At 44.2% G+C, this 27,522-nt stretch overlaps 2 protein-coding genes, 2 long non-coding RNA genes and 1 pseudogene across 15 annotated transcripts; 2 read left to right on the top strand and 3 right to left on the bottom strand.

The window, feature by feature from the left end:
* Window positions 1-1,042: 1,042 nt before the first annotated feature.
* Window positions 1,043-3,531, bottom strand: LOC123427892 (pentatricopeptide repeat-containing protein At2g15980). 8 transcript variants are annotated; one of them, XR_006622444.1, is made up of 4 exons: window positions 2,017-3,531; window positions 1,584-1,700; window positions 1,406-1,475; window positions 1,043-1,332 (listed from the first exon to the last, which is right to left on the bottom strand). XR_006622444.1 is itself a non-coding variant. In XM_045112034.1 (2 exons), the coding sequence occupies exon 1, from the start codon at window positions 3,481-3,483 to the stop codon at window positions 2,056-2,058; it is 1,428 nt and encodes a 475-aa protein (XP_044967969.1). In that variant the 5' UTR covers window positions 3,484-3,531; the 3' UTR covers window positions 1,043-1,332; window positions 2,017-2,055. The 8 variants fall into 8 exon arrangements, 4 of the variants coding, with proteins under 4 accessions (XP_044967969.1, XP_044967968.1, XP_044967967.1 ...); XR_006622445.1 differs by lacking the exon at window positions 1,584-1,700; XR_006622442.1 differs by having other exon boundaries at window positions 1,043-1,475.
* A 340-nt stretch (window positions 3,532-3,871) lies between these two features.
* On the bottom strand, window positions 3,872-14,007 carry LOC123428776 (annotated as a pseudogene).
* A 4,724-nt stretch (window positions 14,008-18,731) lies between these two features.
* LOC123430862 (E3 ubiquitin-protein ligase RNF14-like) lies at window positions 18,732-21,491 on the top strand. Its single transcript, XM_045114698.1, has 4 exons — window positions 18,732-18,892; window positions 19,580-19,654; window positions 19,758-20,271; window positions 20,996-21,491. Exons 2-4 carry the CDS (start codon window positions 19,580-19,582, stop codon window positions 21,139-21,141), a joined length of 735 nt encoding a protein of 244 aa, XP_044970633.1. The 5' UTR covers window positions 18,732-18,892; the 3' UTR covers window positions 21,142-21,491.
* Window positions 21,492-21,917: 426 nt separating this feature from the next.
* LOC123427896 lies at window positions 21,918-27,442 on the top strand. The gene is made up of 3 exons (XR_006622451.1): window positions 21,918-22,283; window positions 22,419-22,488; window positions 27,332-27,442. It is a non-coding gene; the product is annotated as an uncharacterized LOC123427896 (long non-coding RNA).
* LOC123427895 lies at window positions 22,936-27,324 on the bottom strand. 5 transcript variants are annotated; one of them, XR_006622448.1, is made up of 4 exons: window positions 24,198-27,324; window positions 24,023-24,082; window positions 23,839-23,902; window positions 22,936-23,448 (listed from the first exon to the last, which is right to left on the bottom strand). It is a non-coding gene; the product is annotated as an uncharacterized LOC123427895 (long non-coding RNA). The 5 variants fall into 5 exon arrangements; XR_006622450.1 differs by lacking the exon at window positions 24,023-24,082 and having other exon boundaries at window positions 23,839-23,957; window positions 24,198-24,266; window positions 25,267-27,322; XR_006622446.1 differs by lacking the exon at window positions 24,023-24,082 and having other exon boundaries at window positions 23,839-23,957; window positions 24,198-24,301; window positions 25,267-27,322.
* Window positions 27,443-27,522: the final 80 nt, after the last annotated feature.

The following is a 27,522-nucleotide window of genomic DNA, read 5'->3' on the forward strand; positions in this document are numbered from 1 at the left end:
TCTTTTCTTCTGCTCCCTTCGTTCCTAAATACTCTCTTCATATCAATATATGACTTCGAACTGCTAAAACGTCATAAATATATTATGATATGGACGTAGTATAAGTTTTTCTAAAGGTTTCACTAAACAACTACATACAGATGTATATAAACATATTTTAGAACGTAGATTCACTCATTTTGCTTCGTATGTAGTCCCGTAGTGGAATCTCTTAAAAGACTTATATCAAGGAACGGAGGGAGTAGGATGTATTCAAAATTTCAAATCCATTGTAGTCCTCCTGAATAAGTAATAAAGCATGTGATTCGGAAAAAAAGAAGATTATTTCTTAAAGCATTTCAAAGTGTTGATTTTGTTATTTTTGCCAAGACCTCCACGAATGCAATTTGATCACTAAAATTTGCACATTGGCAGAAAACTAAGCAATGCTGGTTGCTAAAATAGTAATAATCAGATATTATTTTCTTTGTTCATATTAGGAGCATTTGAGCTCTGACATTAGAAAAACACTTTCAACTTAAGACATACTAATTGTATAAATGTTGTGCTAGCTAACAACTATACTCTTTTTAATATGATTGCTTGAGCAAGGTCTTGAATTCATGAAAACTGAGTTTCATGTAGCATCCAGTTCACCGGAAAGCTTTGCCTTCATTTTAGTTCCTCAAAAAGCTTGAACTGACGAAAAGACAATATAGTTCAGGGGCGCAATGCCATTCACAGATAAACACGAAGTTGTCTTTGTTTGATTGCACCATAGAAAAAAACTACTCCCTCCGTTTCTAAATATAAGACCTTTTAGACATTTCACTATGGGTAACATACGGAGCAAAATGAGTGAATCTATACTCTAAAATGTGTCTATATACATCCGTATGTAGTTCACAGTGGAATCTCTAAAAGGTCTTATATTTAGAAACGGAGGGAGTAAGATTTTTTTCAAAAGGTTCAGACTTAATAGAGAATTCCTACAAAGATACAGACTCCAAAATCAAACAACCAAACCTAGAAGAAAATTCCTACAGAATACAGTCCTCTGAAATTTCCATAAAATCATTTGAATGACAGAAGCAAATTTGTTTAAAACAAGGTAAAGAGTGCCAGGGTGCTATTACTTAATCACTTTACATACACACATCGCACCAAAACGCCTGGCTTCTCTGGCCTGCTGCGTGGTTTTGCCTACTGACAGAACACTAACTACGGCGATGAACATACTGCCTTTCACTGCCTGTCTTGCTCCTTTCGCTCTTGGCGAGTTCGTCCTTTGCAATTGCCAGCTCTCCAATGCATGTATGTAATACACGCTCCCACCCTTGTCAATATCCAGTTCTGTAAATGAAGCAAACATATAGAAAGCACTATCATGAGAGGTCAGTTAGGTGATGCGCCCAGGAATGTATACTTTGCATTGTCTCAGGGATCTTCCTTGCTGGAGTATGAATGCAGTGCTTGCCAACTCTCTTAGGGTGGAACTGTGACACAGAAATGAATATTGTTATTTTTGGCGCCATATTTTGTACTTTTAGCATCGATACCAACCGGAACATTAGAATTCAGAATCTCGGACACACACTACATACATCAACCATGAAATTTGTATAATTTCATAGTTGCATTCCATGTGGTACATGCCTCAAATAATGAAGGGAGCTGGCCAATTAACTCTTTGCCTACAAGCACCGCAGATGTTAACAAACCTGCATAAATCATATATCTCTTTACGTATTCTGCAACAACTATATATCGATGGCATGCATGACATAAAGATTGATCTAAGCTGTAAAAGTTGAAATATTTGGAAATAACCCAGGAGATGATCACTGAAGTACTGTAGTTAACATAACCAGCCAGACGTCATGAACCTAACATTTTCTTTTTCAGAAATAGAGGTGGAAGACCCTCGACTCAATGTATTTCTAAAGATACAACTCAGAGATTTTTGTGCTCTAATACGTACAGTGTAAAGACTGGAGATGAACAAAATTGGATAAGACAAGTACAACAGGAATTTACCAGTGTCCTTAACAGCAACATACGAAGCTTAAAAACGCATCATTGCAAACAATCCAGGTCACTTCCATCCTCAATGCCTACCGCTGCCATTTCCTTCCTCAACCTCTCAACCATCTCGTGGTCCTCAGCCTTCTCATAAGCGCATACAAAAGCATGGTATACCTCACCACCAGCTTTGAATCCCTTCCCAACCATCTCTGCCTGAAGTCTCATCGCCACCTCCACTTCCCCTTCCTCACAAAATCCCCTTATCAGCACCTCGTAGCTTCCCCGACTCGGTGTGAACTCTTCCCTCTTCATCTCTGCCCGCAAAATGTCTAATGCCTCCTCAACTCTCCTCTTCCGACACAATCTATCAACCATCTCCTCAACAACCTCCGCCGCCATATCAAATCCCCTCCTTCTGAGGTCTACGCGAACAAGCATGGCAGCATCAACATCCCCTATCCTACAATGCCCTCTAACCAACCACTCAAATGTTGTAACACTTGGCTCAGTCCCAGAAATCTCCATATCCTTATACATCTCCTCTGCCATCCCCATGTCCCTGGCAGCACAATACCCACCAATCATCGTGTTGTAGGAGGTGACATCTGGTTGGATCCCTCCCTGAACCATCTCATCCCACAATCCCCGCGCCTTCTCCATCTCCCTGTCATCACAGCACGCGGCCATCCGAATGTTGTAAGTGCCCACATTATGCTTGCAGGAGTACCTGTCCATTTCGTCGAGCACAATGTCGAAATCTTCGGACTTGCCATGGCGGTAGAAAGCGAGGAGGAGGGAGTTGAAGGTCTGCGCCGTCGGCTGGAGCACGCGGTTGGTTCTTGGACCCGGACGCGTGTAGATTTGGTGGTACATCTCGAGGGCGGACTCGGCGCAGGGAAGGGAGCGGAAGAGCAGCGCGACGGTGGAGGGGAGGGGGCAGGCGCCGGAGGCGAGGTAGCGGCGGGCGATGGAGGCCGCGGCGAGGGGTTCGCGGCGGGAGCGGAGGTAGGCGAGGAGGAGGAGGTCGAACACGAAGGGCGCCGACGCGAAGCGGCGGTAGGTGGCGGCGAGGGCGTTGAAGATCTGGGAGGGGGAGTAGTGGCAGGTGGCGGAGGAGAGGACGGATATGGCCGCGCGGCGGAGGCGGGAGGCGGCCGCGACGTGCGCGGCGGAGGCGGAGAGGACGAGCGGGGGAGCGGAGCGGGCCGGGAGGAGACGGCGGAGGGCGAACTGGTGGAAGCTGAGCGCTACGTGTGGCCGGTGACGGAGGAGGAGGAGGACGGCGGAAACGGCGGACGCGGGGAGGGGGTCAGGGAGCGGCAGGGATGCGAGCTGGGACCACTTGGACTTGGCGCGGTGGGAGGTGAGCGCCGAGGCGGCGGCCGCCGCGTACGGGTGGGCGGCGTCGATGAAGTACGGGGAGGAAGGGTCGCTGGTGGCATCGCCGCCGGGCGCGGCGGCGCGGCCGTCGGCGTGCATAGAGGTGTGGGGAGTGGCTTCAGAAGGTCAGAGTCAGAAGCACTATCCTGCTTGCTTTTTCAGTTTTTCCTGTTCTTCTGAACCGGGTTAAAAATAGAAGAAGCTGTTGGATCGATTAATTGTGTAAAACAGATTTTTTGTTTACAACAAGTCCAAGCCGCTGCATGACATGACACACCTGCTAATTCACAGACTGAAATTAAAAAATACTACTCCCTCTGTCCCAAAATAAGTGTCTCAACTTTATACTAGCTCTAATACAAAGTTGTACTAAGCTCAAGACACTTATTTTGAGATGGAGAGAGTATTTCCCTGTCCCAAACATTGATGAAAAAACTGTTCACTTGAGGCATCCTCTCATTCTTCCAGCGAAGGATAGAGTAGCTGCTTACAATTTCATTCTTGGCAGGCTTAAGTCTAAGAGCAACTTCAGCCGTTTGCTCCCCCAGCGCATCCGATGAATTCTTTTTAGCGTTTGCGTCGGTACTTTTTTCGTCTTGGAGATGAACGATTTTTCAACCGCGTCCTCAGGTTTCGGCCCCCAGACGCCAACTAATTCAAACTTGTCTTTCCGGCTGTCAAAAAGACGCCACTAATTCGGCGATCAGCATGCCATAGTTCGGCGATCAAACGCATCCAATAGTTCGACGATCAAAAGGAAGGGATAGTAGACATGAAACAAATCAAACGGCCGGCTCGTCGTAGTGCAGCTCCTTTACCGCGGGACTGGCCGGGGTCGGGCTCGCCGCCGGCGTAGTCGGGCTTGTCGTCGGCGTGGTTTATGTGCTCGGGCTGGGCTCGTTGTTGGTGTTGTCGTCATGGTCACCGCCATGGTCACTACGGACGCGGGCATCTCGTCTGAGATGAGGTCGCGCTCCACGAGGTGCCACGTCTTCACCTGCTTGTCCATGGTCGACATGTCTTCCCCCATCAAGAACGTCAAGTCGGTGTTCCTCTTCTTCGCGGCGACGTTGGTCCTAAGAAGGTCGAGCTTCACGTCCTACTTCGTCATCAACGTCGACCACCGCGCGTCGGATTTCTACCCCCTCTTGGCGGCGTTGTTCTTGGCATCGGCGATGCATTACTCGATCGAAGATTGCAGTCGTTCGGTAGCGGGCAACGCGTCCCTTGCACGCCCTGGCTTTTTTATGCCATCGGGGAGCCCTTATGCTGCATCCGGGGCAGACACGTCCGGATTGTAGGTCTCCTTGGCCTTGGCGAGAGCGAGCTGAACTTTCCTCCACTTCTCGCACGACTCGATCCTGGAGAACACGTGAAGGAACTTGAACTCTTGGTTGTTGTTGTCTTGGCGATACATGCCGAACATCCGGACCATCTGCACAGCCGCGGACAAAACGTATTAGCAAAGCACACGGCGACGCGACGAACTAGGACCGGCGGACTACGTCCATACCTGACCCTCGACGTTGGCGCCGCTTTTCGGACGAGCAACGACCTCCTCGACGATCCCAAGCCACTTATTGCAGGTCGTCTGGATCATCACTCAGTGGTTTGCCATGGCCTTGTTGTCGTGGTTCATGTGGATGTTAGCGAAGTCGGGGTCGACCAGCTTGCGTTTGTCGAATGTTGTCTTCATTCTCCCCCAGTACGTGTCGGTTTTTTGATTTGCGCCGGTGATCGGGTCGATGCTCACGGTCTTCCATGCTTCGGCAAGGCACTCGTCTTCCTTGGACGTCCACTTGATGCGGTGTTCGATTGGCTTGGCGTTTGACCCCCGCTTCTTCTTCCACTCCTCCTCCTCAACACTCGTTTCGGTTCCACCTCCGCCTGCTCTTCTTCCCCACCCTCATCCTTGGTGTCGTCGAGCTCGGCGTCCATGTCGCTGACAGTGTCCATCATTTCATATTGCACGTCGAACCCTGATGACGAGATGATGTATATACTTCTCGCACCTCGTTGGTTACCCCAAGTGGAAGGTTGAGATGTACTCAGCAGCAAGTTTTTCCTTACTCGGAGATTGTAAGGTTTATCGAACCAGGAGGACGGCTAGGATCAACAAGTAGGTGTCTCCCACCCTGGCACTAGTAGAAGGCGTGGACCTGCACACACAACAAATAACTTTGCTCCCAACGAGTACAGATAGGTTGTCAATCTCTCCGGCCTTGTAGTTTGCAAATGATCAAAACACAAGCGGGAAAAGTAATAGTATATGCAACGGAAAAGTAAATGAAAACGGTAAATGATGGAGGTGTAAACAATGATGGTGATATGGACCGGAGTCACATGATGTTCACTAGTGATGTCTCTCTCCCAAAAGACGATAAACAACTATGCTTGGGTAAACAAATTACAGTTGGGCAATTGACAGAATTATGAACGCGCCGCAATGTCAATTATGCTACTTGATAGTTAGAGATTCAATAGTAATGGGCAGTACGCCAAGACAAGTAGACCTTTATTCATCAGCATCTACTTACTAATCATCCACCTTGAGATATCTATCCAGAACATCTCGCCAGTATTAAGTTGCGAGCCCCACCCAAAGTGTAAACTCAAAGCAATGGACAACTCCATTAACGAACTATGTGTAACATAAACAATCCTTGCAACTATGGTCAAAAGCACCATTATTTTCTCCCTGGTGGCAACATCACATCCCCTAGTCTCATGTTTCTATCACTCAAGCTAGACATCGAGGGGCATGAACCCACAATCATGCATAACGCTCCCTCTTGGAGTTACAATCTACTACTCGGCCAAAGCAATAAATAGCAACGGAGAACATGCATGAATAACTAAGGAACATAATATAAAAGCATAATCAAATATATAACTCATAACAACCCGAACATAATCTCATAATCCATCGGATCCCAACAAACCGAGCATAGCAATAGCAAGAGAATTACATAGATGCCTTGATCATGTAGGGCAGCTCACAAGGACTAATCATTGAAGCACAAGATTGGATAGAAGACATCACATAGCTACTGGTCATGGACCCATGGTCCAAGGAGGACTACTCACGGCAGGTCCAAGAAGCGTCCATGGCGGTGGAGAAGCTCCTGGAGGTCAATCCTCCCTCCAACAGGGTGTCGGGAAGAGGCCTCCTGATGCTCCCGATCTCGGAAGCGTTGCGGCGGCGGAACGATGGAGAAATTCGCGATTCTGGATCCCGTATAGGGTTTTCCTCGTCATGGGGTAAATATAGACGAAAGGAGGGCATCAGAGGGCGTGGGACCCACCCAGGCGACCTCTTGGCGCGACCTAGGGGTGGGTCGCGCCCACAAGTCGCCTGGGCGGCCCCTGGCACCCCTCTGGCCCCCTTTCGTGCTTGGTGAAGCTTCCGGTGTGCTGATTTATATATATTTTTGTCGGGATTTTTCGGGCTTCGAAAAATTGGGTAAAAGCTCCTGCAAAATAGACATCAGCAGATAGAAACTGGCATTGGGTGCACTAAGTTAGTAGGTTAGTCCAAATATGTGTGAAATGATATAAAAGTGTAGCAAAACATATAACAATGTCACCCAAAAGATCATGGAACAAGCAGAAATTATAGATACGTTTGGGACGTATCAATATCCCCAAGCTTAATTTATGCTCGTCCTCGAGTAGATAAATGATAACACAATAATTTCTGTGGTGACATGCTAACACACATATAAGAACTTCAAAGTAAAGCAAGTAAGATATGCAATTCAAGTCAAGACAATAACAAGCAAGAGTTTATATCTAGTATTGAAATTAGCAAAGTAAGAACATAAAGATGCAAGAGCTCTCGTTGTACGTGACTCGAATGTCTCCAAATGGTGTTTGCGTGCAAGAAGTGGGAGATGGGTTGAGATCATAAAATATATTTTTAATTGAGAACTCAATCTACTAAAATCTCACACTTGGTCTCCTTCGGAATCTTATTTTGACTCATACTTAGACCACTAGTCAGGCACAAGTCAAAATGATCCTCTCTTTTTCGACTTTGAGAACTCATGCAATGGATGAGCGTAAGAAAGATATGTTGGCACTTAGGATGACAAATAGAATAATGATGGAGAAGGAGGACAAAAAGGTGTGAAAGGCTCACATCAATGAGGACAACCATAGGCGAGAGAAAGCCAAATGATAGATATGATGTGAGGAGTAGGGATTGCCATGTAACGGATGCACATATGAACTAAGGTAAGCTCTCCAATGGAACTAGTGGGAGTGCATCCAACTTGTTTGCTCATGAAGACCTAGAGCTCATTTGAGGAGGCTCATCATTGGAATATGCAAACCAAGTTCTATAGTGTAAGGGTCCCCACATAGTGATGCATGAATGATAATCTCTATGTAGTACAAGTATAGCAATGGAGTACAAGTGTGGATCTTTCAAAAGGAATAGTAGTGTTGCCCCCTCCTCTCTTTTTTTCTCTCTTTTATTTTATTTTATTTTTTGTGGCCTCTTTGGCTCTTTCTTTTTATCTCTCATTTGTCCTCTTTGGGATCTTTTGTTTTGTCCTCTTTGGGATCTTTTCCTCACTTAAGGGCAACACTCTATGTTTTACATGAATAAAAAGAAGATCATCACACTTTATAAGAAGTACTCAACTTAAAGACAAGTGAAAACTATCATGATGTATGCAAATGTATGCATCTGCCAGTGTAGCAGGATATTCAATGATACTAGCGTGTCATGTAGCAATAATAAGGGCAAGGCCCAACTAGCATGTGGCTCCTCGATCAAGCAAAAGCATGTATGACATGAAGATCAAGTCATGAGATGGTTAATGTTGCATGGCAATGTATCTCGGAAAGGCTATGAAAATGCCTTAATAGGTAGGTATGGTGGCTATTTTGAGGAAAGATATAATGAGGCTTATGTATGATAGAGCGTATCATGTCATGGGTTTGGATGCACTGGCGAAGTTTGCACCAACTCTCAAGATGATAAAAGGCAATGCACGGTACCGAAGAGGCTAGCAAAATAAGGATGGTGGAAGTGCCAACAATCGAATACTCACATTAGTCCTAAGAACTCATGCACTTATTATCGATAACTCTCTATCTAGTTAGGAAATTCACAAAGAGACAATTACCCCGAGGAGGTGTGTTTGGGGGTTTGGTTATCCTTGCGCATCCTCGACTCATGGTAACGTGAGGGTACTCTATATATTCCAACCCCTCCGGAGGTTAGCGATCAATTTAGTAGCTAGAGTTCTCAACTAATTTTTAGTTTTTGAAAAACACACGGATTTCCCAAAATATGACACCTATCACTAATAGGCTCAAGCTCTTGGCACCAATAGTTCAAACATTACTCAAATCAATACCTCCAAACTATTGCAAGTTACTACTATACTTAAATAGCAATCTTAACTACCTACTCATGCAAGACACACAACTCAGTGCAATAATCCAACTCTCTAAACAAGATAAGCATGATAACTCAAGAGAGTTCCAAAAGCAACCTAAATAAAAGCTCTTAAAAAGATAAGCATGAAAACTAAGAGCTAAGCATGACAGTAGTTATGTAAAGATAAAGAAAACACAAAAAAGATAAGCATGAAAACCTATGTTGTGTTCGAGAGTGGAATGGAGCGTGTTTTCCTCCCAAACAAGGTATGCTAGGTTCTGACTTGTTATGAACAACAAGCAAAACTAAAAAAACTAAAAAGTAAATAGCGGGACGCTCCAAGCATAGCACATAACATATGAAGTAATAAAAATATAACATGTAGATGGACGAACTGATGATTGTTGATAGAGAACGGGATGCACGGGGGCATCCCCAAGCTTAGACGCTTGAGTCTCCTTGAATATTTCTTGGGGTGCATGGGTGCATCCCCAAGCTTGAGCGATTGACACTCTTGTATCTTCTTTCATCATCTCCCATCGCATACTTGAAAACTCCCTTCATACGAAACTCATCATAAACTGATTAGAGTGGTTAGTACCCTTAATAAAATAATTTATTACCTACTAAAAATAAAGATTTTCATGAATAGCTACTATTTCTCATGATTTCCAAAAGGTTTTTTCAAATAAAAAGTAAGCTTAGGATTTGCAAAATGATGAAAACGCAAAAGAGGGCAGAATCTGTGAAAAACAGAACAACACGTAGTAAATAATTTATTCGGGGCACTTCTGCAACTCAAATAAAAAAACTCAAAACATATGCCAGAAATTCAATTATATAGAGCATGATGTAAAAACAATTCAGATCAAAAAGATGTTCTCGTGATTTTTGACGATTTTTTTCGTCAAGCACACATAATCTGTTTCTGGACAGCATGTCATAATTTTTGAACTTTCTTGCAATCGGAGGCTATAACTTGACACAAAGCTTAAAAATAAAGATAAAATGATGTTGCTACAGTAGTAACAAGCATCAAGACCACTAAAACAAAAAGTAAAAACAAATTGGGTTGCCTTCGAACAAGCGCTTTCTTTTATGCCTTTGAGCTAGACATAATGCAAGAAGATCAAATATTATCAACTCCATAAGAATAACTTGCCCGAATGACGGACTCATAAGGTAACTTAATCTTCCTTCTAGGGAAGTGTTCCATTCCCTTTTTAAGGGGCAATTGGAATTTAATGATCCCCTCTTTCATGTAAATGATAGCACCAACGGTGCGGAGAAAAGGACGTCCCAAAATAATTGGACATGAGGGATCACACTCAATGTCCATAATAAGAAGATCAACAGGCACATAATTATCATTGACAACAATAAGCACATCATCAATTCTCCCTAAAGGTTTCTTTATGGAAGAATCAATAATACGAACACCAAAAGAACATGGATCATAAGGTTCCAATCAAGCATATCATACATTCTTTTGGGCATAATGGAGGCACTAGATCCAACATCACATAATGCAAAGCAAGATATATTATTCAATTTGATTTTGACCATAGGATCCCAACCATCTTCTAGTTTCCTAGGAATAGAAGTCTCTAGCTTGAGCTTCTCCTCCCTAGCTTTGATAAGAGCATTAGTAATATGCTCGGTGAAGGCAATATTAAGTGTACTAGTGTGGGGGTCTTTAGCCATTCTTTGCAAAAAGGTGATAACTTCGGAAAGACTACAATTGTCAAAATCAAGATTACTGCCATTAATTAAAGTGGTAGTAATGTCATCTAAGATCATTCTTTTGGTAGTCTCTAAATTCAAAGGACCTTCTTGTCCTATAGTTGAGGTATTAGCATCACCATTAATAGGTCCATTGGGACTAGGAGTGCGATGGGTGCTAAAAGTTTTGAGATCCTCAACAACTTGTATAGTAGCAAGGGTAGTGTGTGTAGGAAGGCTCTTAATTCTCTCTTCCTCTTCCTTTTCTCTAGCCCATCTATCTTTAAGTTTGGCTAGCATTCTTATGTTCTCATTAATTTGGACTTGGATAACATTCATGGGTGTAGTGTTCCTTTCCTCAAGTGGGGAAGTTCTAATTTTAAGCATCTCTACATCATGAGCTATGTTGTCCACCTTCAAAGAGAGACTATCTGATTTTTCTAGTTTCTCTTCTACATTATTGTTGAAGGCTTTTTTAGAAGTGATAAATTCTTTAAGCATGCTCTCTAATTCAGTAGTGGAGTTTTTGGTGATAGGATAATTGTCGTTGTTCCCATAGTTGTTATATGGAAACGGTCTAGGATTGCTACCAAAATTACTCATATAGGCATTATTATCGAAGTTGTTCCTAGAGATAAAATTAACATCAACTTGCTCTCTTTCTTGAGCAACCAAAGAATTTAAAGGAACATCATGAGGATCAATAGGATCTTTCTTAGTAAGTAGAGTCAGGATCATGTTAACCTTATCATTAAGGGAGGAGATCTCCTCAACAGAGTTTACCTTCCTACCTGTTGGAGCTCTCTCGGTATGCCATTGAGAATAATTTGTCATCATCTCATCCAATAGCTTTTTGGCAGCACCAAGTGTAGTTGACATAAAGGTTCCTCCCGCGGCCGAGTCTAACAGATTTCGCGAGGTAAAGTTCAATCCTGCATAGAAAGTTTGGATAACCATCCAAGTAATTAAACCATGTGTAGGGCAATTCTTAACAAGAGATTTCATACATTTCCAAGCTTGAGCAGCATGTTCATTATCCAGTTGCCTAAAATTCATAATGTTACTTCTTAACTGGATAATCTTAGCAGGAGGGTAGTACTTCTCAATAAAAGCATCTTTGCACGTATCCCAAGAATCTATGCTATTCCTAGGCAAAGATTGAAGCCACACTTTAGCTCCTCCTCTCAAGGAGAAAGGGAAAAGCTTAAGTTTAACAATATCACCATCTACTTCTTTATATTTTTGCATATCACAAAGCTCAACAAAATTGTTCAAGTGCAAAGCAGCATCATCTCCAACACCGGATAATTGATCTTTCATAACTTGGTTCAGTAAAGCAGGTTTAATCTCATAGGACGTAGCCTCACTGGCGGGAGCAGCAATAGGAGTGCAGATAAAGTCATTGTTGTTGTGACTAGTGAAGTGACACAACTTGGTGTTTTCAGTGGAACCCATAGCAGCGGCAACAAGCAAGAACAAAGCAACTATTTATTTGTGGTTTTTGGTATAAGACTCTAAAGCAAAAACTAAAAAGCAAACTAAAAAGACTAAAAAGCAAAGGTAAAGGATAGCATGCAACTCCCCTATCTTAAAGTCTGTAGTCCCCGACAACGGCGCCAGAAAACTTTGCTTGATGACGAGATGATGTATATACTTCTCGGACCTCGTTGGTTACCCCAAGTGGAAGGTTGAGATGTAGTCATCAACACGTTTTCCCTTACTCGGAGACTGTAAGGTTTATCGAACGAGGAGGACTCCTAGGATCAACAAGTAGGTGTCTCCCAACCTGGCACTAGCAGAAGACGTGAACCTGCACACACAACAAATAACTTTGCTCCCAACGAGTACAGAGAGGTTGTCAATCTCTCCGCCCTTATAGTTTGCAAATGATCAAAACACAAGCGGGAAAAGTAATAGTAATTGCAACGAAAAAGTAAATGAAAACGGTAAATGATGGAGGTGTAAACAATGATGGTATTAAGTTATGAACCCCACCCTTGAGATATCTATCCAAAAGATCTCGCCGGTATTAAGTTACGAACCCCACCCAAAGTGTAAACTCAAAGCAACGGACAACTGCATTAACGAACTATGCGTAAGGTAAACAATCCTTGCAACCGTGGTCACAAGCACCATTATTTTCTCCCTGGTGGCAACATCACATCCCCTAGTCTCATGTTTATGTCACTCAAGCTAGACATCGAGGGGCATGAACTCACAATCATGCATAACGCTCCCTCTTGGAGTTACAATCTACTACTCGGCCAAAGCAATAATAGCAACGAAGAACATGCATGAATAACTAAGGAACATAATATAAAAGGATAATCAAATATATAACCCATAACATTCTGAACGTAATCTCATAATCCACCGGATCCCAACAAACCGAGCATACCAATAGCAAGAGAATTACATAGATGCCTTGATCATATAGGATAACTCACAAGGACTAACCATTGAAGCACAAGATTGGAGAGAAGACATCACATAGCTACTGGTCATGGACCCATGGTCCAAGGAGGACTACTCACGTTAGGTCCGGGAAGCGTCCATGGCGGTGGAGAAGCTCCCGGAGGTCAATCCTCCCTCCGGCAGGGTGCCGAGAAGAGGTCTCCTGACGCTCCCGATCTCAAAAGTGCTGCGACGGCGGAACGATGGAGAAATTCGCGATTCTGGATCTCGTATAGGATTTCCTCGTCAAGGGGTAAATATAGGCGAAAGGAGGACACCAGAGGGCATGGGACCCACCCAAACGGCCTCCTGGCGCGACCTAGGGGTGGGTCGCGCCCACAGGTCGCCTGGGCGGCCCCTGGCACCCCTGTGGCCCCCTTTCGTGCTTTGTGAAGCTTCCGGTGCCCTGATTTTTATATATTTTTCTCGGGATTTTTCGGGCTTCGTAAAATTGGGTAAAAGCTCCTGCAAAATAGACATCAAGAGACAGAAACTCGCACTGGGTGCACTGAGTTAGTAGGTTAGTCCAAATATGTGTAAAATGATATAAAAGTATAGAAAAACATATAATAATGTCACCCAAAAGATCATGGAACAAGCAGAAATTATATATACATTTGGGACGTATCATACCCCGGGCAGGACGTGGCGGCGACGGGGCCGCTCGTGATGATCTCGTCCATGTCGGCTTCAGTGGGGTTAAACTGCAGCGCCGAGCCGGGCATGAAGGGAAGGGCACCACGGTGTAGAGGCGGTGCAGGCGAACCTGATGAGTACGCCAACGGCGAGTGGCTGTACTAAGTGTTGAGGCCGGTGTTAAACGCGGGGGAGGGAGTGCGCATGTCGTGGCTGAAGCCGGTGGGGGAGGAACACCGCGGAGCGCCATGCAGGAAGGTGGTGTTGGGGTTGAAACCGCCATGCACATCGCTGTCGGAATAGCTAGACGAGGGTGTGTACCCCTAGGGCGGCATCAGCGGCGAGAGGTTGGCTGACGACGCGACGCACTGTTGGTGGCTCCGCAGGGCCTGCGGGTTGCGGCTCGGAGGATTCATCATCCTCGTCCGAGACGCCTCTCCATGATCGACCGCCGCCGCTGCCGCCACGTCCTTGGCCCTCTTGGCGTCGAGCCTTCTCCGTCGGTCGGTTGTGACTGCCTCCCGATGCTGGACATCCTCCCTTCACTGGTCGTCCAAAATGCCCGCTGGTCTAGCCTTCGGCTTCCTCTGCTTCGGTCGGGTGGAATCGGCAGCGGCAGCCAACAGACGTGTAGGACTCCACTAAAGATAATCCAAAGCACACTATTGTAGATGCAAAATCCCTGCTGTCAATCAAAATATAAGAGTTGACTTTTTCTCCCCCTCTTCCGCGACCGTGTCGCCCCCGCGGGCGATCGGACGCGGCCAACCTTTTCTTCCTCCACACCCCCTCTCCCTCTCCTCTCATCCGTCGTCGCTGGCACCCGCGGCCGGCTTGGCCCCGGGGTCGCTGGTGGTGGCGCCTCCTGACCTTTCCCTTCTGGTGGCTATACAGCGCAGGGCAAAGCTACACTAGGGGGGGTGCTCCTAGGAGGCGACGGTCCGTGTGGCGGCGGGGCTCCCCAGTGCGGCGTGGGTGGACGGCTGGGCGGAGACGTCGTTGTTGGCGACGGGGTGACGCTGCGATGCGACTTGGCAGTAGCCTCCCAGCCTTGATCTGGGCCATGCAGGGCCCATCTGGGCCTAGAGATTCCAACGATGGAGCGGATTTGCGACGGATCTTCCGGGAGGCGGGGGAGCAGTGACGAGCGGCTGGGTGTTGGCGGCGCCATTGCCAGCCCGCTGTTGCATGGCCGGCGAGGCTTAGCGGGCCCATTTTGGGCCTCGTTGGGCCAGGGTGGCCTGGTATGCCCTGCTGTCGTGTCCGGTCGGCGACCATGGTGGTGCCGGAGGCGCGGGGCTCCCGCATGTCAGTGGTGGAGGTGGATCTCCTCTTGCTCGGCTTCGGTGCTGCTGCTCCGTCGTTTGGCGTCTCTCTCTCTCGTCTTCTTGGCCTCGTGTTGGTGTTCGCAGTGAGACAACGTGGATGGTGGCGCAACCGTGATGGCGCATGGGGTTGGGCGTTGGTTTGGCTGGTCGGCTCCGGTTGAGCGGTGGGGTTTGGAGTGCGGGAGAAATCCTTGTCGGTTCGTCCGGCTCCGATGCGGTGACACCGGCAGGTGCCACCATTCCTTCCTGTAGGGTGTGAGTGGTAGCCATTCCCTACCTCCTTCCACGTGTCAGGGGAAACCCTAGGACTAGTCCGTACAGTAGCGTCGTCGACGTCGCATCCTTTCTTGAAGGTGCTGCTTGGCACGCGATGGATCGAAACCTCAGGCTGTGGTGGTTTGTCTCCATAAGGGACAGGTGTGGCGGGTCATCCGCTCTTTGTCGAACTGTCGTTGTTGGCATTTATTTTTTTGTATTTTGTTTTTAAGGGTTGATGTATTGTTTGTTCCATCAATGTTGGTGTTGGTTTGTTTGGAATACAAAACTGAAACCCTTTTTGGGTAATATATAATCTTTACCTATTAATAAATCACCTATTGCTTCTATATACGTCATTAGACTAGACTCTAAAATTGTTTAATATTATCCACCAATGCCATCTATAAATTATAAAAACGTTTTACAGGGAATCCTCGCATGGGCCGGTCAAAACATAGGGACCAGCTATATTACGCTTTGCTCGCTGGAAAATAAACAACACGCCCATTTGGGCCAGCCCATGGGTGGGGGCCTGTTTTTTTAGTTTTATAATTATTATTTATCTGTTCCTTTTTATTTTTTCTAATTCAAATAAATCAAAAAATCTTTCGCAATTCAAAAAATTATATTTACATAAATGTTTGATGAAACATAAAATGTTTGCGAATTCAAAAATTGTTCGGGATTTTTGTAAAAATGTTTGCATACTAAAAAAATCGTAATTTTGGAGAAATACTTCGTGAATCAAAAAAAGTCCACCATTTTGAGCAATTTCTTTAATGCAATTAAAAAAATGTTTGATAATTTAAAAAATAAATTATTCACCAATTCACAAAAAAAAAGTTAAAAACAGTTCGTAATATAAAATATCGTTTGGAATTTCTAAAAAATGTTTATAAATAGATAAGACCTTCTCAATTATAGCCAATATTTTATTGCGAATAATTCCGACAACCTCAGAAGAAAAAAAGGCATTTACTTGATGGTGCGATTTGACTCTTTTTTTTGCATTTTTTAACCTATCTATACCTGAGTCTCTCCCTAATAATGAAGCAGGTATCGCTCATGCCGTCCGTCATTGGCGGTTTTACAAAACAACCCTTTTATTTTAGAGAAATTAACCCGCAGTCCTTTGTTTAGTTAAAAAACGTTTCGCTTTTATAAAAACACCCCTCCCCGTGGTCAAGGTCTTCTTATCCACACGCACCCGCGGCCGGCGTCGGCGTCTTCTTATCCACGCGCACCACGCGGCGAGGTGAAGCAGGGGAAGACTCGGGTAGGTCGGGGACGGGGCCTTGGCGGAGCCTCCAATGGACGCTGGAGATGGCCGGAGGGAGGAGGGTCGAGGGGATCGGGAACGGCGTCGCTGCGCTCGCGGAAGGCTCATCGACGACTGGGGCTGCATTGGCGTGGTCGAGGCAGAAGGGAGCCGGTGCTCCGGTGGCCAGAGGCGGGTCGTGGCTGCGCGGAGCCACGAATGGACGCCGGAGGGAGGAGGCTCTGCGATTCTCCCGCCGTATCGCTGCGGCCAGCGGCCTGAATCTCGAGGCCGAGCAGCTCTCGGCGTGTATAGCGCCGGCCTAGGCTCCTCCGCGAATCGGCGGCCCGAATCCGCTGCTAGAGGGAGCCCGGCGGGTGCTGGAGCTCGCGCTTCCGGATAGGGTCGGTGCCGGGATTGGAGGGGCTCACTGGTTAGTAGGCCGGGGCCATGGTGCTGTTCCGGAAGTTCTTCTTCAAGAAGCCGCCCGACGGGGTGCTCCCCATCACGGACAACGTATACGGTAAATGGAGATGGACTTGTTTCCTCTGCGTTGCCGTTGGTCTGGTTGCGTGCAGCAGACGACTGCATTTTTACACCATGGCCGTTTTAGTAGTGGAGAAAATAGGTTTCAGTTTGATTGATCTGTTGCTGATTGCAACTCCAAAGTAGTATAAGCAACTGAGCGTAGTTCAAATGTTGATTTGACCTACGGTGAGCAAGCATTAGCTGGTTTAGAGAAGAAATTTAATCAGAGAGTTTTCTCCATTTTAGCATATGCTTATGTCTGCTTATCAATTACCATGTTTTGAATGAGGAAATCTGATGTATTAGTACCGACTCGCAAACCATACATCACCTTATTTTTAGTGGCTAAATAGCCATTTGATATGAGAACAGAGTTGAGCATTTGGTATCATGTTTTCATTTGAAGTCAATAGGGATAGAATAACTGGTTATAGCTTGTGGATGTTCTCAGTTGTTTTTTGCACACAAGGTGTTTGTGTGTTTGTCCGTGCCAGTTTTTTTTTTTGCACACAAGGTATTTGTGTGTTTGTCTAAGACAGTTTCAGTCACAGATGCTTGAGGTAAACTCCCATATAAATACATCATGAGACTAACTCTCCTTCCATATGATTCAAAAAATGGTATGATGGTGGGAGTCAATCTGGTAACTAAACTAATGTCACGTGGGTGTGTGCATATGGATGTGCCTTAGTTGTTCACAACCAGATGAACTGGGTTGTTGCACGCACAGAAGGATTTGGATGAATGTATCATGATTATGATATTTTCCTTGTCCTTTATCAGAAAAATTAATAGTTTCCTTGATTTGTTTTGTTCTAGATTTGTAAAGCATTGCACTCATTTGCTTTTTGGTGCGGGAGCTTCAAGACAACAGGGGCAACAGGCTTCACTCAATACATTCATCTATGATTTTCTCTCCAATTTTGAAATTATTTGCCTTCCTGGTTTATAACAACATCGGGAGTCTGAACCATGTAGTCTACTTATCCATAATGAACCACATGTGCGAACCATGCATTCTGAACCCGATCAACCGTATTTCTCCGTAGGTCGACGAAATATGAGCGGGACCATGTCTTAGGTTGTGGAAATGTGAGTCGAACTAGGAGAGTTATTAAAGACGTCCCATTTGTTCCTTTGCAACGCACAGGTATTTGTGCTAGTCTTACGAAAAAGAACAAGGGTTGGCATAGAGAGAACCAAATTTGTAAAGGAAACAAACCCACGTTTCTGGAAGGTGAGGCGCCGAACTCTTTCCTTTCTCATTTCAGTGCTCACCTTTTTCATCTTTCGTAGGGGCCTTTAGTCTTTTGAATGTTCTCGATTTTAAAAATGTTCCCAAATTTGTAAAAATGTTCACGAATGATTGAATGTATGCAGTTAAATAGTAATGCTTCTGAGTCTTTCTGATTATATACCGGAGTGAATTTTGAAGAATTAATTGTCGGATGGATCGGAATATTATACTATATTTTAAAAAATGTTCCTTGAAATTCAGAATAATTCTTTGAGTTACCAAGTTTTTTGACAACCATGATATTTAAAAAAAATATGAACATTGTTTCAATTTGTGAATTATGAATAAAATTAAAAGAAGAAATATTTTCTTGCATTTGTGAATAATTTTTCGAAATCATGTGATGATATATGAACATAATGTGGTCATCATTATTAAAGATGATGTTTTTTTCTCCAGTTGCAACACACATGCCATTTTGATAAAAAGAGTTAAAAAAAGTCTCTGAATCCGCCCGTACGCCTACCGTCGCAAGTCGCCACCCGCAGCAGAGAGCGCTCACGGCGACCTCGACCTCTCGCCGGAGGCGGCGAGGATGCTCCGCGAGATGGCGGTGCGGGGTCGCGAGGAGGGAGGGGAGCCCGATCTGTCGGACGAGCAGCTGCGCTCCAACGACCAGCTTCCAGCAAGACGAGGTACCTGATTCCTGAAACTCCGTGCCTCGCCCTAAACCTCGTCGCCGATAAACCCTCGGGCCGATTTCGCACTACAAACCCCTCCCCTGATCGCGGCGTCTGCCGGTCCTCCGAATCGGGCACAATTTTTCCTAGCCCTTATGTAATTTCGCACCGCAAACCCTACCAGCGGAAGATAGAGGTCGCAGACGAAGTCTTGTTAGAACAATTGCGCTGTAACTGAGCAGAGAAACAGGATTCTGCCTTGTAGTTTCTCATGTGTGATGCAGACGTTGTGATTTGAACACGCTGCAACTTGACTGTAAGATCCAAGTATTTTGCTGCTCTGCCATTCACCACGCAGGCTCCAGACTGAAAAGTTTCTTTCAGAATTGGACTGGATAGAAGTTTGGTTTCAGAACTGGACTGGATAGAAAAATTGGTTTCAGTATTGGACTGGATATTAGAACAGAGGAAGTTGTGGCATTGGGAACAATATGCGAATGGTTCATAAGCAAATTGGTTTACTGCATAGGATAGAAGTACTCTTATCTTCAAGACAAAAATCACACAAATTGTCTTACGCCAAACAACCCGTGTTCGGAAACAGAAGATGACTATTGGTCGTCTCAAACTTGAATGCAAATTTCTCACACTGAATCAAATGCCGAGGTGATCTTATTCTGTGATATATTGTTTATTTCTTAGATGTTAGTGCTGGAGGCAATTTATGGAGACAAGATATGCATTTTTGGTGAAAAGGCTGGACTGCGGTCTTTCCAGGTGCAACTGCCTTTTAATTGCTCCCAGACTCCCAGGAATCCGTAACTATCATCGACACACAAAAATTATGATACATCTTTTTTCCATTTCAAATTATTTGCAGATACAGGTGCATTGTGAAATTCCAGATGGTATCAATGTATCTGTACAAGCATTCCAGGGTGTTGATGATGATGACCCGAAGAGCCAGTTCCTTGAAAACTTTAGTGTCGAGCACTTGGCTACACTATCACTGACATGCCTCATGCCTCCATCGTACCCAAGCCATCATCCTCCATACTTCACTCTCGGTGTACAATGGTTGGATAACGTGAAGGTTTCCTCTCTTTGTCACATGCTTGACTCTATCTGGGCCGAGCAACCTGGACAAGAAGTTGTTTATGGGTGGGTGCAATGGCTGCAGAGCTCTATGCTTTCTCATCTTGGTTTTCATGATGGATTAGTCATACAACAGGCTGATGATAGTATGGTGCGTCCTGTGGATGTTCGGGTTGTTCAAGAGATTGTGTCCGCAGAGTCTGTTGTTGAACGGTTGATCAGCTACAATGAGGAGCAATGTCATGAATCCTTTCTCCACAGGCTTCATGCCTGCATGATTTGCTTCAGTGAGTACACAGGTAACTTGAATGCTCTAGTTAATGCTCGGGTACTCTTCCTGGGGCTCATTTCTTGCACTGTGCTCTGCATTATATTATCATTTATCTCTACTTTTTCGTCTGAATATGCTGTCTTCTGCACATAGTATTTTTTTTTTCAGGACTGGCCATTCATCATTTCAAAATATATACATCGAATGCCAAATTGGGGTTCCATGATTTAATACGCACGAGTTTAAGCCGATACTGGCCTCAATTTGGAAAAAATATCACATAACTATGATCTAAATATTTGCTCAAAATTCGTTTCAACTATTTAATACTCGTCAAGGCACAACATTTTAAACCTGACAAAAATATCATTTTTTGCATATTCGTCAAGGCACAGCTGAGCCTCTGCTAATTATGTACAGCAATAATAAAAATGTAGTACTGCATTTTTTGCACTGTATTTGCACCGCAAATTCAAGTTTTTACACCACTTCAATGTACACCACAAGTTGTAGCACTAAAGTGATCATTCATGTCAAGTTCTAGCACCTGTGGTGTAATTGATTCTTGCACTAATAATTATGTACATAATTGAGCCTCTGCTAATTGAACCAAGGAACCATTCCAAAGCCTAAACTTAAAATAGTTAATCCCTTCTGCGAAATAATCAACTAATCGTGGGCAATCTAAGTTTCATCATGTCAGGAGACTGGATCTTGTAAGAACTAAATCTGTGTCTTTTGATTACCCTCAGGTGTTGATTTTGTAAAGCTTCCATGCCATCATTACTTTTGCCAGAGGTGCATGGAGACTTACTCGAGGATTCATGTCAAGAGTACATTGGTTTGGGGTTTTGGTAGTCATCTTCTTATTTGGAGATGGCATGTCTATAATAAATAATCTTCGTTCCTTCATTCGACGGCGAAATCTTATTCCCGATGTCAATGGTGGTGTTGGAAGATTAAATTTGTCTAAGTATGGTCCTTCAGATCTTTATTTGTGAGATTGGTTTTGGATTTTTTTTCTCATGGTCGATGTGTGGAGGATTGCCCTCCCAATATGTGTCCCGGCTGATACGTTCTCGGCAATAGCGATTCGTACTCTCGACTCCCAACGATGTCAACCTGGTTGTTTGATTTTTTTTCTCCTTGGAATACCGTGTTGGTACTCTTGCCGATGTTGGTTGAATACTTTAATGATGGTGTGTGCATATCTCAGCCTTGGCATTGCGGATCAAATTAAAAACAATAATAGGACCCTAGTTGGTATTTATGGATTTGTGGTTTGATATTTCTGTTACATTCCTATGGCCGCCTTCAGAAAAATACAAAATTGTGTCATGGAAGAAGAAAGAGTTTGAAGATCTCAAAAATCTAATCATTTCTTTTAGACTTTATTTTGTAACCGCTGTAGTCAGCTCATGTATATCTACCATGTACAATTTGCTACTAGTATAATATATCATGGTATTGATTGTCAAAAAAAAGTGACACGTACTTGTTGCTTGCCTTTTGACTAAAATCATTCCAAAATTTAAACATATTATATGATTATTTACCCTCTTGCCAAGACAGTTTTTGCATGTGGGCTTAATTTTGTGGGAAAAAAAATTTATACTCCAGCCGTTCTGCCCGATGGCCTTTAAGAAAAAAAATTTATAGCCAACGCAGTCCTTTAAGCGTCCAGTCGTCTACGCGAGCGACGCTCTCACCTCTGTGAGACTGCGACCAGTCAACCCATCCTCTCTACGGGAACCCTACCCTAAGCAGCTAAGCGCGACGGCGGCGGCTGGTCAGGTCGCAGGACCAGGCGGGGCAGCTGATGGCGGCGGCTGGTCAGGTCGCAGCTCGCAGGACCAGGCGGGGCAGCCGACGAAGGGGCAGCCAGCGGCGGCGGTGGCTTAGTCAGTTCGCCGGACGCCAGGACGAGGCGGGACTGGCGGGCAGCTGTGGCAGGGCAGCCGGGCAGCCGCGACAGGGCAGGGCACGCGACGGCAAGCGGCAAGGCCTAGGCACTCCTAGCAGCAGCAGCAATAGCGCAAGGTGAACGAGCCATCCATGATCCATCCACTCCTCTGCTGCTCTGCATCCATCGCTCTTCTCACTTCTCACACTTCTAATCCATCCAATTGCCCCCAAAATTGCTAATTGTGCGTATATCTTTTGTTTCCGGCACAGCTCCGGCCAGATTGCGAGAAGCTGGAAAGAAAGGGCAAGGGAATAGCAAATCCAAAGGAAAGGGGAGGAGGTAATTTCTATTTATTTTTTTGAAATTTTGTAGCATTTTTTAACAGCAGTTTGAAGCCTTTAATTCAAGCAGATTGTAGTGACGTATTAATTAAAAGCTTCATTATCGGTATGTTTTAAGTTGTTTTTTGATTGAAACATGTCTACATTTTCATTGTATTTGGTTATTTATTTGTAGTGTGCATTGTTAGTGTGTATTGACTCTTTTGATTCGCATCAAAAATATTATTAGCGAGACTTCGCCCCACCTTAAAAAAAAATCGTGGTCCGCCTCTGATTCTGGTTGTAGCATAGTAGTTACTAAGGGTTGGGGCGCCACCTGGTGGCGCCGCCTGAGAAGAAGTTTGTGTGGTGCCAGATTGACGAGCGACCCTTCCACCTCTTTTTCTCTAATTGCTGACGATCATGCACATATAAGCAAAGAACTTGCAATGGAATTTACAACTAATAGCAAGCAAACAACTTTGAACAAATAACAATATTTCAGAGACCTTGATCCCCTTGGGCATTGGATTATTTCTAACCAGATTAAACACTATATCATACGAATAACAATAGGAAGTTGTAAAACCAATCTGACATAGAACCAATTGTAGACATGAGGGGCTAGCAGGTTGAAGCTCGTCCAGTAGTGGAAGTATACGACGACAAGGCAGTTGTTGTCTTTGCTCCTGCACAACAGAAAGTTGTAAAACCAATCTGCCATAGAACCAATTGTAGTCATGAGGGGCTAGCAGGTTGAAGCTCGGTCAGTAGTGTAAGTTTATGAGGACACAACAGTTGTTGTCTTTGCTCCTGTTCACCGGCTGAAACACTGCTAGCAGCGGATGTTTACGGCGATGCAAGAGATGATGTCTTTGCTCCTCTTGTTCGTTGGCTGCTTCGTGAGATGCTCCGCTTCTGCCTGTCCATCCATATGGTGTCATTGATCTCATCAACAGTCTCTTGGTTGGGTCCTCACCTGAATTTGGGTCATGCTATTTTTGTTACTGTCATTTGCATAATGTACACTTATAGCTGATGAAAATAATGAATGTTTTCTATTAACACCCTATCTAAAACAAAGTTAACTGTAATAAAATAGAGAAGACAAATAAATAGTTTTGGGTGATGTTACCAAAGAATTATAAAATGTTATTGACAGCATACATCATAGACTGCACTGATATTCATAATTATTGACAGCATACATCATAGACTGCATTGATATACATAAATGTTATTGATGCACTGATTGTCTTCTCTGTATCTGTCTTTAGCATATTTTCTAGCCCTGAAATCTGTAGGGAAATTTTTAAGACGCAAACCGTGATAGAATAGCATGAAGCACAATATAACATAATTAGCTCACCCCTTTGTATGATCTCTGGTCCGTGTCATAAACCGATCTTCTTTAATTCCAAAGGCAAGTGCTTCTGGAAAAATCATCATTGAAGCAACCATACCAGAAATTATGGAAACTGATTTGTACTGTGTACAACAAGAACAGGGAAAAAAGGAACGTAAATGAGCATCCAGCAGCTGATTTTCATTACCTTTTAAACACATTTTCATGAAGGGGTTAATACTGCCATCATATGGCATAAGCTTCTTAACTATAAGTGTGATAACATCTCTATAAATTCAAACGTTCGTGGCTAAATACTTTGTATCTGAGCGCCAAATAGTAACTGGAATGAAAGCAAATTTGAGAAAAGAACAGAAACATACCAGGAAACACTGGTACAACAGAAACATATGTCAGATGTGTATCCACATCCATCACTGGTTAAATGTATACTGTAGGAGCAGAGTTGCAAAACTAATTAGTAAGGCTGCAAGGAAAAAAGGGAAATATTTTCATCAGTTCGAGGGAAGAGATTTCACCACCTATTACCTATGGCACACCAAAATTAGTTCCATAAGAGTATGGATCAGCCTAGTTGAAAAAGGTGAATAAAGATATAACTGAATCGACACAAAGTAGTCTCTAAAGACAAATAATTACTTTTAGAGCTGCATAATAGTGGAGTACCTGATTGACATATTTCCGTCAGAATAGTTCACATGGAGAAACCATAACTAAAGGTTTTTTCTCAAACAAACATCATGTACAGGAAATCCTTCCGTATACTAATATTAGTGACAAACATATGGACAAGAAAATGATAAATGACTACAACGATAGCTAATTAAAGAACATGCAACCAATCTACAGGAGAGCTTACATATTTTTTGAAGCCCCGGTTGTTGTTGGCTTTGAGCTCCTGAACCCAATTCCTCAAACAGTCCAGCTCAACTATCAACTTCTTGATCTCCTCACATTTTTTATTATTCTCTTTTAAGTATAATAGAGCTCCGTTACATCTACCATGTTCAACTAATACTCTATGCTTCACTACATTTACGACTTTTGACAACCTACCAGCCGAAAAACAATTTGATTTCTTAGTATGGTGAAGAACCAAGCATTCTGTAGCATCATTCTGCTACATTCAAACCGACAGTGCTTACGTGCATCAGTCCTTCTGCATATGAAATTATAACAGACAAACCATAGAGCAACTGGATGTTTCATGACTATCTCAATGGTTGGCCATGTTGCAGAAGTACACTGTTTTTTCTGAATGATTTAGAGTTCTGTCATGGTATAGTCCTTGACACTCTAGCTCAGCAGTCAACTTTCTGACCTAAATCACTCATTTACGCAGTAAGAAGAACAAACACATCCAACGACAATCTAGTTTGATGCCTCAAAAGCATTCACATTTCAGAAGAGTTTGATCAAATATATACATACCTTCATACAGTGATAGTGCGAGTTCTTTAGTGCCTCGGGAACATCCTAAAAAACAACTCCTTGCAATTCTTTCCTTTAAATCGAGTCCTCCCTATATGACTTAAAATTACATAAGAACAGAACTCCATCAAATGAAAAGGTACATGTTTCCAGGAGTGGAATGGAATATGAAATTTACGAGCACCTCGGTCGCGGACCCGTGGACAAGAGGGGATCCTCGAAGAGATCCTTTCCCGGAGGCACAATGAGGATCTACGACGGCGTCGTGGCAACGTCTTCACCTTGCCTCCAACTGACGCAGGTCGCGCCCATCCAGATCGCGCAGCACCAACCACCGGTTCTCCAGACCTCACACGACCCCCAAGCCGTCCTTTCACTGCTCTACATGTGACAGCCTTTGTGTCCGCCACGTGACGCGCCGATCTGGTCGACCGCCGTCGGCCGCTGTTGCACCTCCACAGCTGGCCGCTTACCTATTGTGTGTGAGCCAGCAAGGCCTTTGTCCCTGTAGCCAACGTTGAGGCGCACAGCGGAAGATGAAGGCGATGACGAGGCGCGGTGGCCCAGATCTTGCTCTCAGTCGCGTTTGTCGGGTTGAGCGTCTGAGAGGGAGGCCGACGGCACAGGGTAGCGGAGCGGATGGAAAGAGACGAGGACGGGCATGGGGTGTGACGGAAGGATAGCAGAGGAGGCGGCAGGGTTGAGGGGTCAGTGGCCGCAGAAGAATTGGGAAACAGAGGAGACGAAGGCTGAGCTTGCAATGCAAGCGATTCGGGGATATTTTTGTGTAGGGACGCGCAACAGGCTTAATCGGCCACGCTTTTTTCCTAATCCACGATTTTATTTGTCTCGTAGCGCTGCCGACGTGGACACAACGAGCGATCGCCCATCCCGCGTAGCTTATTGTATTGGATGGTCCAGAACAACTCGCCATTCATCCAGCCATCTTCCATGTGTAAAACCAGATGGGCAAGCTTAGCATTGTTACCAGGGCCCCTACCCTAGCTGCTTTTACGCCGCCTCATCCCCCCAAAGACCTAGCCGCCACCACCACCTCCGCTTCCACCATAGATCGGTTCCACCTCCTCCGTCCGGCCTTGCCGGTGTTAGGAGGGGTGGGGAACCCGATCTATGAGTGAAATTCTTAACAATAGAAGTATTTTTAGTACATTGGTTTGGGGTTTCGGTAGTCGTCTTCTTATTTGGAGATGGCATCGTCTATAATAAATAATCTTCGTTCCTTTGTTCGACGACAAGATCTTCTTCCCGATGTCAATGGTGGTGCTGGAAGATTAAATTTGTCTTAAGTATGGTCCTTCAGATCTTTATTTGCCAGATTGGTTTTGGATTTTTTTTCTCATGGTCGATGCGTGGAGGATTGTCCTCCCAATATCTGTCCCGGCTGATACGTTCTCGGCAATGGTGATTCGTACTCTCGACTCCCAACGATGTCAACCTGGTTGTTTGGTTTTTTGTCCTTAGAATACCGTGTTGGCGTGTGTGTATCTCAGCCTTGGCATTGCGGATCAAATTTAAAACAATAATAGGACCCTAGTTGGTATTTATAGATTTATGGTTTGATATTTATGTTACGTTCCTATGGCCGCCTTTAGAAAAATACAAAATTGTGTCATGAAAGAAGAAAGGGTTTGAAGATCTCAAAAATCTACTCGTTTCTTTTAGACTTTATTTTGTAATCACTGCAGTCAGCTCATGTATATCTATTATGTACAATTTGCTACTATAATATATCATGGTATTGATTGTCAATAAAAAAGGTGACATGTACTTGTTGCCTGCCTTTTGACTAAAATCAGTCCAAAATTTAAACATATTATATAATTATTTACCCTCTTGCCAAGACAATTTTTGCATATATACTATTATGGTTACTAATCACCGTATACTTAAAAGGTGATTGTACGCATTCTTTATATATATAAATATATGCACTGTACCATAACTGTGTGATTGCAAATCACATCGCAGGCCTGTCATGCGTGCATATATGAAATATTACAATTAATGCATATGCCGTACTTAATTACTCCCTGGGTGTGGTCAGGTACATATATGAAGTACATCTGTAACCCCTATATATACTGAGGAGAGGGTGTGGTCTGCCATTGCCTCAGATTGCCTCTAGAACTATCTCTTAATCTCGTATACAGTTCTTGGAATTTACGATGGGGAGCGTGGCGTACAAGATAGCTGTTTTCGTCATCGGGTGCCTAATTGTCGTTGGACAATGTAAGT

The sequence above is a fragment of the Hordeum vulgare genome, chromosome 2H, assembly GCF_904849725.1.
Source record: "Hordeum vulgare subsp. vulgare chromosome 2H, MorexV3_pseudomolecules_assembly, whole genome shotgun sequence".
Classification (NCBI taxonomy): Eukaryota; Viridiplantae; Streptophyta; class Magnoliopsida; order Poales; family Poaceae; genus Hordeum; species Hordeum vulgare.

Excerpts from the sequence above, each read along its gene's own strand:
- LOC123427892 (XM_045112034.1), bottom strand. The coding sequence starts at position 3,483 with ATGCACGCCGACGGCCGCGCCGCCGCGCCCGGCGGCGATGCCACCAGC.
- LOC123430862 (XM_045114698.1), top strand. The coding sequence starts at position 19,580 with ATGTTAGTGCTGGAGGCAATTTATGGAGACAAGATATGCATTTTTGGT. Across the intron at positions 19,655-19,757 it reads CTGGACTGCGGTCTTTCCAG|ATACAGGTGCATTGTGAAAT; the intron begins GTGCAACTGCCT and ends AATTATTTGCAG. Across the intron at positions 20,272-20,995 it reads TTGCTTCAGTGAGTACACAG|GTGTTGATTTTGTAAAGCTT; the intron begins GTAACTTGAATG and ends GATTACCCTCAG.